The 13341-nt window shown below is 58.8% G+C and overlaps 1 protein-coding gene across 1 annotated transcript in view; it reads right to left on the bottom strand.

Moving 5' to 3' along the window:
- Window positions 1-6313: 6313 nt before the first annotated feature.
- SRP68 (signal recognition particle 68) overlaps window positions 6314-13341 on the bottom strand; it is a 33280-nt gene continuing 26252 nt past the window's right edge. The window contains exons 7-13 of the mRNA XM_045299501.1: window positions 12800-12864; window positions 10767-10923; window positions 10150-10244; window positions 9443-9572; window positions 8504-8579; window positions 7893-7945; window positions 6314-7295 (exon numbers count right to left, since the gene is read on the bottom strand). Coding sequence (XP_045155436.1) covers window positions 7068-7295; window positions 7893-7945; window positions 8504-8579; window positions 9443-9572; window positions 10150-10244; window positions 10767-10923; window positions 12800-12864 — 804 coding nt within the window. The 3' untranslated portion in view covers window positions 6314-7067. The remainder of the gene's footprint in view (window positions 7296-7892; window positions 7946-8503; window positions 8580-9442; window positions 9573-10149; window positions 10245-10766; window positions 10924-12799; window positions 12865-13341) is intronic.

Here is a 13341-nt window from a genome sequence, read left to right on the forward strand (position 1 = left end):
TCTCTGCCCTGTTTTCTCACTGATGATGATAGAACCAGCAGACGCTCCTCCTGCCCCCTACCCCCAAGAAAAATGGCCCAAAGTACCTTACAAAAGCCAGGCACGGCCTGCTGGGCTCCCTGGGGCCAGCTCACCTAGAGGTGCTTCTACAGGAAGGGTGAGGAACCTCAGGCTCTCGGACCAGCTCCAGAGGGCCCCCCACCTGCAGGACCCCTAGCAGCTGCTAGCTTGGTGACCGAGCCCACTCAGAAGCCAATATGCCTGGGCTGCCTGTGTCCTCTCAGGCCACAGGCCGTGGACATGGCCCCTGGCGGGCTTTGATGAAGTCTGAAGGACTGAGCAGTCAGGGGAACCCACCCACTCATCGCAGGCAGAGAAACCTGGACTTCACCCTGGAGACCAAGCCGTTCTGGTGTCGAGGGTAGGCCAGCGACCAAGGAAGGGGCTTTGAAGAACAAGGCAGAGCCGGAGATGAAAGGAGGCTCAGACTCCGTCGACCACCCCGGGCACTTTGTTCCTGGTGACAATTTTCTTCTACCCACGAGGAGCACACCTGCTACCAGCTGCTCTCAGAAAGGACCCTCTTGTAAATGACTGTGGCTCCAGGAGCCAAGAGAGGAACCAGCTCAGGCGCCTCCATCTTTGGGACTGGGAGGTGCCGGCCGTGCCCCGGGGAGCTGAGACCGGGTGTCACTCGGTGGGCTGCTGCCCTGGCTCCCCAGGGGAGGCCCTGCGGAGCTGGCAGAGGGCTGTGGACAGGAGCATTGCAGCTGGGTCTCCTCCCCATGCAAGTCCTTCCGGAAGCCGCAGGGCACCGTGGGGGCCTCACGCCCAAGAGACCACGGCTGATTCACGGGAACAAAACCAAACCTGGATTCCAGGTGCCACTGTCCAATGCCGCATTGAATCCGGCCTGACCGCTCCCCAGACTAGGCTGGCAGGCAGCGGGCAGCCACGCCTGGGTCTCTGAGTGGCTGGGCACCTCAGGTAGCTACCTCTGCTCACAGGGCAGTGCCCTGGCTCCAAGAATCACAGAGAAAAAGGCCAGGCACAACGAGGCCTGGCTATCCTGCTTCCCCTTTGGCTTCTCACCCTCTGGAAAAAGGTCTGGGTAAAGGCTTTCATTGTAAACGAGTCAGTTCCCACCCACAGTGACGCGGCAGGCGCAGCTAGCACCCGAGAGAACGAAACCCTGCCCACTCCTGCACCATCCTCACAACGGTTCCTGTGCCAGGGCCCAGATGGCAGCCACGCCAGTCCATCTCCTTGAGGCCCTTCCCGTGAGGGAGAAGAGCCTCTGGTCTCGGAGGCCAGGGCAGGGCTGACCGTCCCGCGGGGCTGTGACAGCTGGGCCGGGGACTCGGCCGGCCCACGACCGGCTGTGACACGTGGCAGATGCACAGCAGGTTTTGAAGGCAAACCTTGGGTGCAGAGAAGATTGTGAGATATGATTCTGCCTATCGGTTAGTTCCAGGTCGAAATGTGATGGTGGGTACAATTGAGTTACATACTTATTTTTGAAATTCACTTCCCACGTTTTACTTTTTTCATGAGGCAACCAAAAAACAGCAGGCCTGAGCTTAAGGTTAAGCATGGGGCTGCGACCTGCAGGGTCAGCTGTCAGAACCACCACCCGCTCCACGGGGGGAAGGGCTCTCTACCCCTGTGAACAGAGACAGTCTCGGAAACTCACAGGTCGCCGTGAGGCGGCACGGCCTGATGGCAGCGTTGGTTGTTTTTCACGAGAAGATAAGGTGTCTTGCAGCACGTCAGACGTAGGTGAAAGTTGAACAGTGACGGGGAAGACTACTGAAAGTCCTTGGGCTGGCAGAAGGGCAGACCAGCCTGTCTGGGAAGAAGACAACCAGAATGCCTCGCTTCTCAGAGCCAGGACGGTGAGACTTCAGCTTACACAGTTTGGACATGTGATGGGGGGACGGTTCTGAGGTAAGTGAGGGGCAGCGAGAGTGAGGAAGGCACTTGAGGAGACGGGCAGACAGGGAGACGGGCGGATACAGCGGCTGCAGCCATGGGCGCGGGCACAGGAACCTCGGTGAGGCTGGCGCAGGACCGGGCAGTACTTCGTTGCTGTGCTCTGGGTTGGAATCGATGGGCTGAGACCCAACAAGGACAAACGGACAGGTCACGGCTGGGACTTGCACGTGGGGCTCATACAGTAAGGCCGCTCAGCTGACTGCCGAGTCTTTATGGGCCTCAGCCGGGCCCTGTTGCCCTCCCTTCAGACAAGGCGGGGCCCAGGACTCTGCGTTCTTGGTGTGGCCCATCCTTAGTGAACCAAGCCACCAGGGGCCCTGCCCTGCTCACTAGGAGGCTGGGCGTTGACTTACTGCCCCTCATCTAGGGTGCCACAGCTCATGGGCCTGATCAAAGTGGGGTCAGGCTCCCAGGTCAGGGCTCTATACCAGTCAGGCTATCCCAGGGTGGCAACCTGGAAAGGATGCCAGGGATCAAGTTCCTATAAGCCCACCCTCTTCCCGCTCCAGGGCTTCTGGACAGCCTCCTTCCTGCCAAGGCAGAGGGTGGCAAAGGGGACGTTGCCCTGGGAGCTGTAACCTGCTAGGCTCCCATATGTGCCTGCCCCCCACTCCACTCCCCGGTTAGGACAACTCTGCCACCACAGGAAATTGCTGTTTGTACAAAAGCCCTGCCTCCAGACTCTTGGAGCCAAGCTGGTAATTGGTTCCTGGGCCCAAAGGCTGGGGGCCCAGGGGTGCCACCCTTCCACCCTCCGGGGTGGAGAAATAAGAGGTTGCGGCGCTGGAATCTGCAGGGCGGCCTGGAGGAGTCTCTCTGGCTGTCCATGAGGCCTGATAAGAGCCGAGCGGGACTGTGGCTCAGAAAGAAAACGGTGCCGATGAATCCTCTCAACTTGTGTAGGGTGGCCCCCAGAGAAAGCCGCTCAAGCAGAGAGCCTGCCCCGCCTGAGCCACTCTCTGGACGCCAAGTCTAGCTGGGTGGGCAGGCCGGGCTGGCTGCAGGGCTCCTCCTCTGGAGCTGTGGTGACTAGGCCGGTGCTGCCCGCGCCGCCCAGCCCCCACTGCTGCCACTGTGCCAGCTATCCATACGCTCAGGAGTCTGCAGCCGGCTCCCCTCACTCATTCTGGGCGCTGACGGAGAAACCCACGGCTGACCAGAGATGCCACCATCACAAGACAGCAGTGCCCTCGCTGGGGAAGCCTGCCCCCCCCCCCCACCCCTTTAGGAGATTGGAACCTGAAGGGGAGGGCGGGCCAGGCTGCCCAACACAAAGCAGCAGCTCAGGGCGCTCCCCGTTGTCTCAGTGAAGTCCGGAGGGCAGGACAGGGCAGAAACAGGATGCTGTCAGGGGAGGGGAGGGAGAGGCTGGAGGGCGGCGGGGTGGGGGGATCCGCGGGTCCTGGGCAGCTCAGCTGTCCGTCTGGGAACTCCTTGGCCCAGGGCGTTAGAGCCCTGGTGGCACAGGTTTAAGCACCTGGCAGCTAACCAGTAAGTCGTTGGTTCAGATCTGCAGTGGCTCTGAGGGTGAACATTGAGGCAGTCTGCTTCTGTGGAGACTGACAGCCTCAGAAACCCTGGGGGGGCAGCAAGGGGGCTTGGTTCTAGCTGCCCTGTCCTGCAGGGTCACCGTGAGCCACCAGCCGCTCTGCGAGACAGCCGTGGCCCTTTGTTTTGTACCGTCTTGCAGGCTGCCGCGGGGCAGGCTGGCCTCGGGGACCCCGGGGGCCTGGGTAGGGGGTTGGCCGGCTGGTGGAGGCTGCAGAGGAGAAAGCAGGACTTTGCCACAGGGGTGGTCCTAACCTGGCAGGGGCTCCCCAGGAGGCGTGGAGGGTGGGCATGGGTGCTTCTGTGTGTGGGGGCGGTTAATGTGTGAGTTTGGTCCTCCGTATTGGAGTATCGGAGCCTCTTTCCCGTACAGCGAGTGGCCCCTGACTGCCTGGGGGACTTCCCTGAGGGTCCGGCACCAGCACCTCGCAGACCTCAGCTGAATTGTCCCAGGGGGAAAAAAAGCAAATCGAAGACAAAGCTGCCCCTGACAGACCAGACCCAGGGTTCCCCCGGGAATGCCGGCAGGCTGGGGTCCAAGATGGCATCTTCTGTAACCTGTATGACTCATCCGAGCACCAGCTCACCACGTGGAGCACCAGGCTGGGACAGAGCGCGTCTGAAACCACGATCTCCTCACTAGAGGCACCTTCCTCCCCCCGCCCCCCCAAAATGTGTACTTGTCCCCTTCCTTCCCTCCCTCCCAACAGGCTGCATTTTTCCACTGTGGTGTCAGGACTCCGACAGCCCCCATCTATTCTCCCTGCTTTGGAACATCGATAAATTTCCCAGTCGAATCTGGTTTCCCTCTCCTCTGTAGCAACAAACGTCTTTTAAAGAGAGAGACCAACACATATCTTTGCTATCTTTGGGTATTTTCCTACCCTGCAGGGCTGCGGACACTCATCAATTAGTGTTTCGGTGTAAGGAATCGTGTCCCCAGTGCACAAGATTCGTACTGTCCCAGAGCTGACAGCAGCCAGGCAGAGCAGAGGTCAAGGCCACCGGGGGCCTGGGGACCCTGCTGCACACACAGCTGTCACCTCAGTTGTCCCCAGGCAGCACTTCGCTTCGGAAAAACCAGGAATTCTCACTTGATTTAAAGGAAAACTGGAAAGGAGACATTACATCAAAACAGTCCAGGAGAGCTAGAAGCCAGAGACAGAGCAGCTTGCGGGTGGGGCCAGCCGCCTGAAGTCTCTCTAGGAGCCTTTAAAACAGAACATCACCCACAGGGTTTAAAGCCAGACAAGCTAAGCCACACTGTGCCTTCTCAATTGACCAAAAACCCAAACTAAACAAAAATGGAACCAAACTCACACCACTGAGTGGAGGCCAACCCACAGCGACTTGACTCTCTGGACAGGGTCGACCAGACCGAATTTTTGAAGCTGTAACTCTCCACGGGGGTAGAAGGTGTCTTTCTTCACGGGGTGGTGGCTTAGAACCGCTGACTCAGGGAGGGAGACGGGAAGCCCTCACAGGGCTGCCTGCCTGGGGCCACTGGCTCTCACAGGGTTCCTCCTGGAGGAGGGGCTCGGGCCTGAAAATGAGGAAAGACCCTCTGGAAGCAAAGTGCACCCCCATTTGTGAAGCTTCTGCGTCGAGGGAAGGCCGCGTGGCTGCTGGAGGCCAGTAACACCAGCGCCGGGCTCAAGCCTGGGTCACTCCGACGCCCATGACACAGCCTGGTTCGTGTCCAGGGCTGCTGTGCACAGGTGGGGGAGCTCTCGGAAACCACGTCCCTGCCAGGTCCGTCTCCTCACGTAATCCTGCACTTAACACTAACCACTGCCACCCGCGCCGTCAGTCATGCTGGCAGCAGCCCATTCTGTGGGAGCAGGAACCTCGGAGGAGCCGGAGCTCCAGGGAGAGGGGGGGCAGCCCTGGCTGCTCCTCCAGTTCTCCCTGCATGCTGCTGCGGCCTCAGGACCCCATGGGGCAGCTCTAGAGCAGTTCAAAGCCACCCCCCGCTCTGCAGGAGAAAGATGAGGCAGAGAGCTAGTCTCTACTCGAGTAGAGGGAGCCCCAGCAATGTACAGGGGCAGTTCTCTGATGGCACTACGGCAAGGTGGGTGAGCGGGCATCAACTTGGTTGGTGCCTGGTCTGGCTTGATTTACTGCTGGGACTCTGTGGGCAAGGCCAGGAAAGGTCTCAGGTCAGGGCTAGAGGACGAGGCTGGCAAGGAGAGGACAAGGAGGCCTGCCATGCCCTCTCCAGCCACTGGGTACTGACCTGAGCCATGTGGCTCCAACCTCAGGCCCTCGACCCTCGGTCACTGTGGGCACCTTCTTCTCAGGAGTCACACAGCGAAAGCTGATGGAGTGCTCAGTGGCTCCAGGCTGGGTGGGGATGACCAGGCATCTACCCCTGTGAAGGTGATGGCCTAGGACACCCTGGGGGCCCAAGGGGTCACTGGGAGTGGGGACTGGAGGGCACAGATGGTAACAGCTTTGTCTCAAAGAAAAGACTCCACCTCTGAGGCCTGTGAATCAGAAGTGGGTCCTGGGGGAGTCGACCTGGACACACCTGCACTCCAGGCACCCCCACTCCGCCCCCAACCATGATCACCTCCCCCTGCAATGAATGAGAAAGTCAGCTGAGTGCCTTCCCGATGCTGCCAACCCCTTTCTGCAGCGTGCCGAGAACCCCGGGCACCGGCTCGCCCCTCAGGGTTTCCATCCGGGGCACCCGTCCCAACATGGTGCTTACCCTGCCTCCAGGGGCAGGTCTGGGGTCCAGGGGGATTCAGAGGGCTCGGGGACACCCGATGTTCAAATCACTTTTATTCCTCGCTTTCTGACATTGCTGTAGACACTTCTGATATTGATGATATAAGGAAGGCGCCTGGTCCAAGCCTAACAGCATCCACAAACACCACCTTGGGCATGTGCCTGCAGCGCCCACCGACCAGGCTGCCAGGACCCGACCTCAGAGGGCTGCTCGAGGGCCCCGGAGGGCTGAGGCCAGATGTGTGGGTGTGGTCATGTAAACGGGGCAAATAGCCATCATCTTTGCCTTTTCATATATGATTTGGTTTAATCACTTCTGAGTACAACACAGTTCTTTTAAAAATAGAGCTCTGTTCTTGATCTTGCCCTTGGAGGCGAGGGGGAGCCGAGTGTCACTCTGGAGACGAGGACCAAAGCTCACAGCTGTGGACAAACGTCTCAGGGGCCCTGAGGTCACCAGCTGCCCCACAGCAAGGATGCACCACTGTCCACTCCAGGGCACTGATGAAGCACAGCTCTGCTCCGACCCCAGGGACGAGGGTGAACAGAGGGAGCCAAGCCCACCATGGCCCCTCCCTGGCGGGTTGGAACCTGCACATGGCATCGCAGGAGGAAGGCCTGGGAGCCAGGGTGAAGGGTGTAAGCGCACAAACACAAGGGACATAGGAACGTGGGGCTGCAGGCGTCCAGTCCCCGGCCCCGCCAGTGCAGACTGGGGTTTAATATCACGGCACTGGCCGGGGTCAGGCTCGCTCGATCACTGGGCCCCACACCCCCAGGGAAGAGCCTAGTTAGCTCCGGAACCCGAAGATGCCCTTGATGTAGCCGGTGAGGCCGCTCTTGGCCTTCTGCTCCAACTTGTCCTCGAGAGGTGGGAACGCCACGTGGTTGAGGGCAAGGTCAAAGAACAAGGGCTTGCAGGGGATGGGCTGGAAGCCCGGCGGGAAGTGCACCAGTCTGGCTTGCTTGGTGACGAGAGAAGGGTCCAGGCAGAATGTCTCAAACCGCTCCACCAGAGGCTGGAGGCGAATCAGAGGGAGGAGGCCGGCATTAATCAGTGAGGGCTGCCCCTGTGTGCTCACCGAGCTTCACCGCTTTGCCCTCCAGCCTCACCAGCCCCTCCCATGTCCGCCCGTTTGCTAAGTCAGTCAGGGACGCAGGGAGGGTCTGAGAGGTTGGGCTCCCATGGTGGACCTCCTCACCCTGGAGGTTCCTCTGCCCAGCCATAGGTCCTTCACCTTGCTCACTGAGGGCAATCTAGTCACTGAGAGAGCTTTACATGGGCAGTTTCCAGAACTTCAAGGGGAGGGGGCAAATAAGGGAGATTTGCTTAGAAGTTAAGGCTCCTCAAGTCTGTCAACAAAAGGAGCCCTGGTGGCCCAGGGAATTAAGCATCAGGCTATTAACCAAAGTTCAAACTCACCACATGCTCCACAGGACAGAGATGAGGCAGGCTGTCCCTACAGCTCTAAGGCCTTGGATGCCCTCTGGGCCACCTCTCCTCTACCCTGTCCCGTCGCTGTGAGTCAGCACCCACTGACAGCAGTGGGCTGAGTTTACCCCTGGCAGTTTCTGACCCTCTGCCTCCTCCCTGGGAAGCCACAGCCCAGACTCACCTTATTGTCATTGACCTGGGAGGCCACCTCTGTTTGGTGGGAGTCACTTGTATCTGAAAATCCACAGGGATTCTGTAAGCACAGGACTCAACACCCTACAGTCACGGGCGAGGCCTCTCCTGTGTCTGGTGCCAGCCCAGGATTCTACATTCCGAGAGGGCCAGCAGCCAGCACTGGGGAAGGGATCCCCCTCCCCTCCCCCTCCCGGTTCCCTACTCTGCTACAACAGAGGACAGTCAACAACCGCCGCCCACAGGAGGAGTGTGAGGACGAGGGGAGGGTCTAACAGTGGTTCTGGAAACCCTTCTGCAGAAGTAAAGGCAGGAAGAAATCAGGAACAAGAGATGCATGCTGGCTGTACTGCAGGTTCTAGGCAGGGCAATCAGGCCAGACAGAACAACCAAGGGGCCAGGATGGGAAAAGGGGGTGGGGACAACATTACAGGTGAGAAAATGTTAGGACAAGTCCGAGGTCACCTATGTTGCAGGACACAAGATCAGCTCACACACGGGAACCAAGCAGCCCTGTCCAGAGGGCAGGCCGTGTGGGACTGGCCGGGGAGCGGGGCAGGGAATCTGGGCGGGCAGCCCCGCAGGGACAGGCAGGCTCACCCAGGATGGCGGCTGCTTGCAGAGAGCACTTTTCCGACCTCACTTGAGTGATGAGCTCTTGCACGTCGGGCAGGTCCTGCAACAATTCAGAAAATGTGGGCTTCTGAGTCAGACCAGGGCTCAGAGGCTCATCAAATGACCTGACTCAGTCCAGAGGTCTCCATGGCATTTTGGTGGGATTTCAGGTTTCTAAAATGTTTCTATTCATGAAAAATAAAGTAAAATCCTTTAATAATGAAAAAAAAAAAAAAGTCTATTGAAACAAAAGACAAAAAACGAAAAAAAGGTGGGAGTGGGGCTCAGCCAAGACCGACGTAATGATGCCTGGAACTAACAGTCGTGGTTTTACTTACATGAACTAAGCTTAAATGTATTAAGAAATAAATGTATCCTCGTTCTAAGTAGCTCACATAGTAACTCATGTAATCTTCACCACCACCGCCGGCCTCCTGCCCACCAAAGGTAGCTTGTACCCCTTTATAAAGAAGAGCAGGGCTGTGGAGCCGAGCCGCCCGGCCCCCAACAGCCTGCCTTCAACAACCAGGGCAATTCCCTCTGGCCCTGCTCCTCACTGGATAACAACAGGAGGCCTGCCCAGGCCTGGAGGCTGCACAGCCTCCAGCTCGATTCCCAGCCCATCGGGCCAGAACAGAGAAGCATCTCATCGCCCATGACGACGCTCAGGAGCCCCAGTGGTACAGCGGTTAAGCGTTCAGCTGCAAACCCACCTGCGGCTCTGCAAGATAGGGATGCCGCTGCTGGCCTGCAATAAAGATGACGGCCTTGACCACTGGGAGGGCAGTGCTCCGCTTTGCACCCGGGGTCGTGTGGAGAGGTAGGTTCTGATTCCGCAGGCCCCGGGTGGGGTCTGAGCACGTGCAGAGGAGGGCTGCCCATGCTCCCATGACTCCAACAGACCCTTTCTGCACCGCTTCTCACCTGCAGGCTGTTCTTGCAGGCCCCGGCATCTGAGCTCACTTCATTTGCATATTTCAGGACCCTGTCGTACAAGACTAGGGCTTCGCTCCACTTCTTCACCAGCACGTAGGACTGAGCAATGAAAAAACACCTTGGGGACAGAGGACACCACAAAGCTCTTTAAGTGACAGGCCCTCCCAACACAGCCTCGGTGCAGCCCAGGCTAAACTAGGACATGGGCTTCTTCACCCACGAGTGCTGCCCAGAGACCCCCCTCCTATTCTTAACCTGTGATTGTGCCCAAGCCACAGCAGTGCGAGCCCACTACGCCGCCCTGGGCTTCACGCCCTGCGACTCTGTAAGTAAGGAGCAGATGGGAGCCCCCAATGCCACACACACACACCGAAGTCCTCCTTGTTCAGGAAAGATCCAAAGTTGCCACTTCTGGGTGGAAGTTACTTCCCGGCCCCAGTCTGAGTGCTGCTCTACCCACCCCTCCAACGACGTTGCTGGGGACAGGCACACTGTTGAGGTGAAGCAGCATCTCTGCTCATCAACAAACTCTCTTTCCAATGCCTGCTGGATTTCCACTGGGAGGAGGGAGCCAGAGCCAGGAGCCAGGGCCCAGCAACGCGTGTGCTCTCTGACTGCCAGTGGCTGGGTGGTCAGATCCCAGTGGCTCAGATCCCAGAGACTCGCTTGCCATGCTGGGTGCAGCCCCCGCCTACCTGTAAGCCTTGTAGACCAGGGTCTTGAGCCCGATCTCTTTATGGAAGGCTTTGTCCTCCTCCAGGCCCGGAAGCTGGAGCAACTCCACCAGATTCTGCACAACAGAGGCATCACAGATTCATGACCAGGAGGCCGCACACTGGCCTCCTACGAACAAGCAAGAGCCAAAAGCAAGCCTTAGCTCAGAGTAAGGGCAGCAAGTCCTCGGACGTGTGGCATGGCTGCGGGGTGCCACTCCAGTGCCCTCCTCTGCTCTGGAAGACTCAGCTCCTCTTAGCCCTCCTTTAAAGCTCATCTCCAATGGAAGGGGTGCTTCTTTCTGGCTCGGACCTCGACCCACACTGGCTTGCCGTTCCCACGTCTGTCTTACTCATGTGGGTGCCTCAGAAACCCTCCTGACTGACACACCCGAGAGGCCGAGACTCAGGGGAGCTCTGGTCTCTGGGTGCTGCAGAGCACTGAGAAGAGCAAGTGACATGGGCACAGTGCCAAGCACAGCAGGCGGACAGGTTTGCTAGTAGCGGCACCTCCAAAGATCTGCTGCACCTGGGCTCCGATAGCTCAGTGGGCACCAAGTGCGACTGAGTCTCACTTCGCAGCCTGTCTTCCGGCCCACCTGCAGAATGATGTCGTAGAGGCGGATCAGATCCTGGGGCCGGGGCGAGCGCTTGCTGTCATCCTCAGGCTGCTGCTGCAGCAGGGCCCTCTGCAGCCCCTTGGCCATGTTCTCGTTGCGTCTGATCGCTGTCGACAGCTTGATGAAAGTCAGGTAGCTGGAATGCAACAGATGCCAGCTCTGGGTAAGCTCGGGGGAGCGGGCATTCCAGTCCTCTAGAGATGGGGCAGGGCTGGGGAGGGGAGCGTGTGGGAGGGGACATGCCATCCAGCAGGGCCTCATGCTTCGGGACCCCCTGGGTTCTGACTGTTGTGCAGTGTGGCAAGGTGTGGAGCACCAGTGAGAGAGCCCATCACACTGTTTGATGTCAGCGTGAATTCCACCCCTGTGCCCTTTTGTCAGTGCCACCGAGTTAGGAGTGTCAGAGGACGGCAGGAGTCCGCGCCCCCCCACCCCCCAGCCCCCCTACAAGGGCAGCTCATGCTCCAGCACAGCTGTGTCCCCTCCTCGAGGAAACCGCAGAGGGCTGTTTGCGCACGCTAGACCACATACCCCTACCTGGGCCACACAGGGCCCTGCCAGTTAGCTGAGCCCCAGGTGGGGACCTTCGGCGCTGGGGGTGCAAACAAGGCAAGGATTTGACCAGCTGCTCCCACAGGACACAAGGCCTCTAGCTCACCATCCTCCTCTGGCAGAAGCTGAGTCACCGTGAAGATGAGACAGGGGAACCAAGAGGCACAGCTCAGGGAGTGTCCTTCCAGATTCCACAATGGACGTGGACAGGGGGTGGGGGTGAAAGTGACCCTCAAGTTCTGAACGTGGTCCTCCCAGCTTTTCCTACTCAGCTTCCAGATCCATCCATTTACCCCAATGGGCTAACCTCCAATTAAAAATCAATCAATCAATCAATCAATCCAAATCCAGAGGCAGGAGAATGGGCCCAAGGCACCCACCCACCCATTGACCTCCTGCCATCAAGTCGATTCCAACTCACAGAGCGGAGCAGACGCCTCCTCTTTCTTCCGTGCAGCAGGGTGGGGGTGTCTGAACCTCAACCCTTCAGCTAGCAGTCTCACACTTAAGCACTGCACCACCATGGCAAAGAGCGCCCCACGCAAACTCCCTGGGCCTCGCTGGGACTGGGGGCGGGGGCGGGACTTGTCTGGTGAGGGTTGGACTGGCCCTCTGTCTGACACCCGTGGCTGTCATCAAGACACGGCAGCCCCCTCCTGGGACATCAACGGTATAGTCTCGCTCAAGGCTCCATGCACTGAGCCACCTGGCAGGCCAGCCGCTGGCCATTCACACTGCCCTGCATGCCCTACGGAAGGAGGCCGTGTTCGTGCAGTGACAGGACCAGCTGTTGCCAAGACATCCAGTGTCACCGCCACGTGGAGAAGAGACTGACAAGCAGCAGCCACTTCACTCACAACCTCGCCCCCCAAAGTGACCCAGGCTTCTTTTGTGACCCCCAACGTGAAACTCGAGTACTTTTAAGAGCCCAGAGGAGAGAATGGACTGTGGACAGGCAGTGCCAGGATGACCTCAGGAGACCCTGGGGGGGCAACAGGGGCTGACAAGGATGCGGACACACACTGCTTGCCATCAAGAACCGATGCAATCCAGCCATTGCGCACCAGCCGATGGACAGACACACAGATACAGAGATCAGTGGACAGAGTCCAGGAAAAGACCATGCAGGCAGGAACGCAGGCTGGGCCCATACAAACCCCCACAGTTAGCCTTGTGTCACCAGGCGCAGGCCGACTCAGAAGGACCCAGCAAGGCGCGTAGAGCTGCCCCAGGGTATCCCGGGCCGTACCTAGCGAAGCCGAGTGCCACGGCGTTCTCACAGTGGCTCCGCTTTTCCGTTCGCAGGCAAGTACTTTAACCACTGCGCCTCCAGGACCCCTTCTCTGGGCGCACGCACATGCTGAGTGTTTATGATATACCATCACTAGCACCAGTACTACACACTTCTGTTCCTATGGCATATTAGCCAGCGTTAGAAAGAACAGGAACACCACCCTTACCTGTGCAGGTACTGCCGATTGGAGACCTTGCCCGACTCCCCATCTAGAGTGTAATCCCTCTGTTTCTGCAGCGAGCAAAAGAGGGAAGGGTAAACCAGATGGCCTGAACCTGCATAACCACCTCATCCTGTAAGTGCCCTGGGTTCAGGCCGACTCGAGCGGCCAGGGCTCCTCAAACATGCAGTAGCCACCTGACGGGTTACTGAGCGACACTGCCACCCCGGGCCTGCCCACTCCAGTAGCTAGCGGGTCCTCAAATATTAAACATGTATGTGGAGTGCTACAGAGTCACAGGGCCACTCTGTGCCACTGGCACCCACACAGCGGCTTTGAGGAAGAGCACTGAGAGCAGGGACCAGTGTGGCCTCCTGTTATACAGATCTAGGACCAAAGGTTGAAACCAGAGTCCCACAGTCCCCGGGCCCACTGTAAGGCCACGATTCTGGTGGAGGCAGTGGTCCTTGGAAGTGGAAGACGGAGGCAGCAAGGCCAGAGCTCAAAAGTTGACTCCAGGACGGAAGCTGCTGTTGGGGAGGAGACGC

Source organism: Echinops telfairi, unplaced genomic scaffold (genome assembly GCF_000313985.2).
Source record: "Echinops telfairi isolate 266 unplaced genomic scaffold, ASM31398v2 ScPeMD7_7458;HRSCAF=8496, whole genome shotgun sequence".
Taxonomy (NCBI): domain Eukaryota; kingdom Metazoa; phylum Chordata; class Mammalia; order Afrosoricida; family Tenrecidae; genus Echinops; species Echinops telfairi.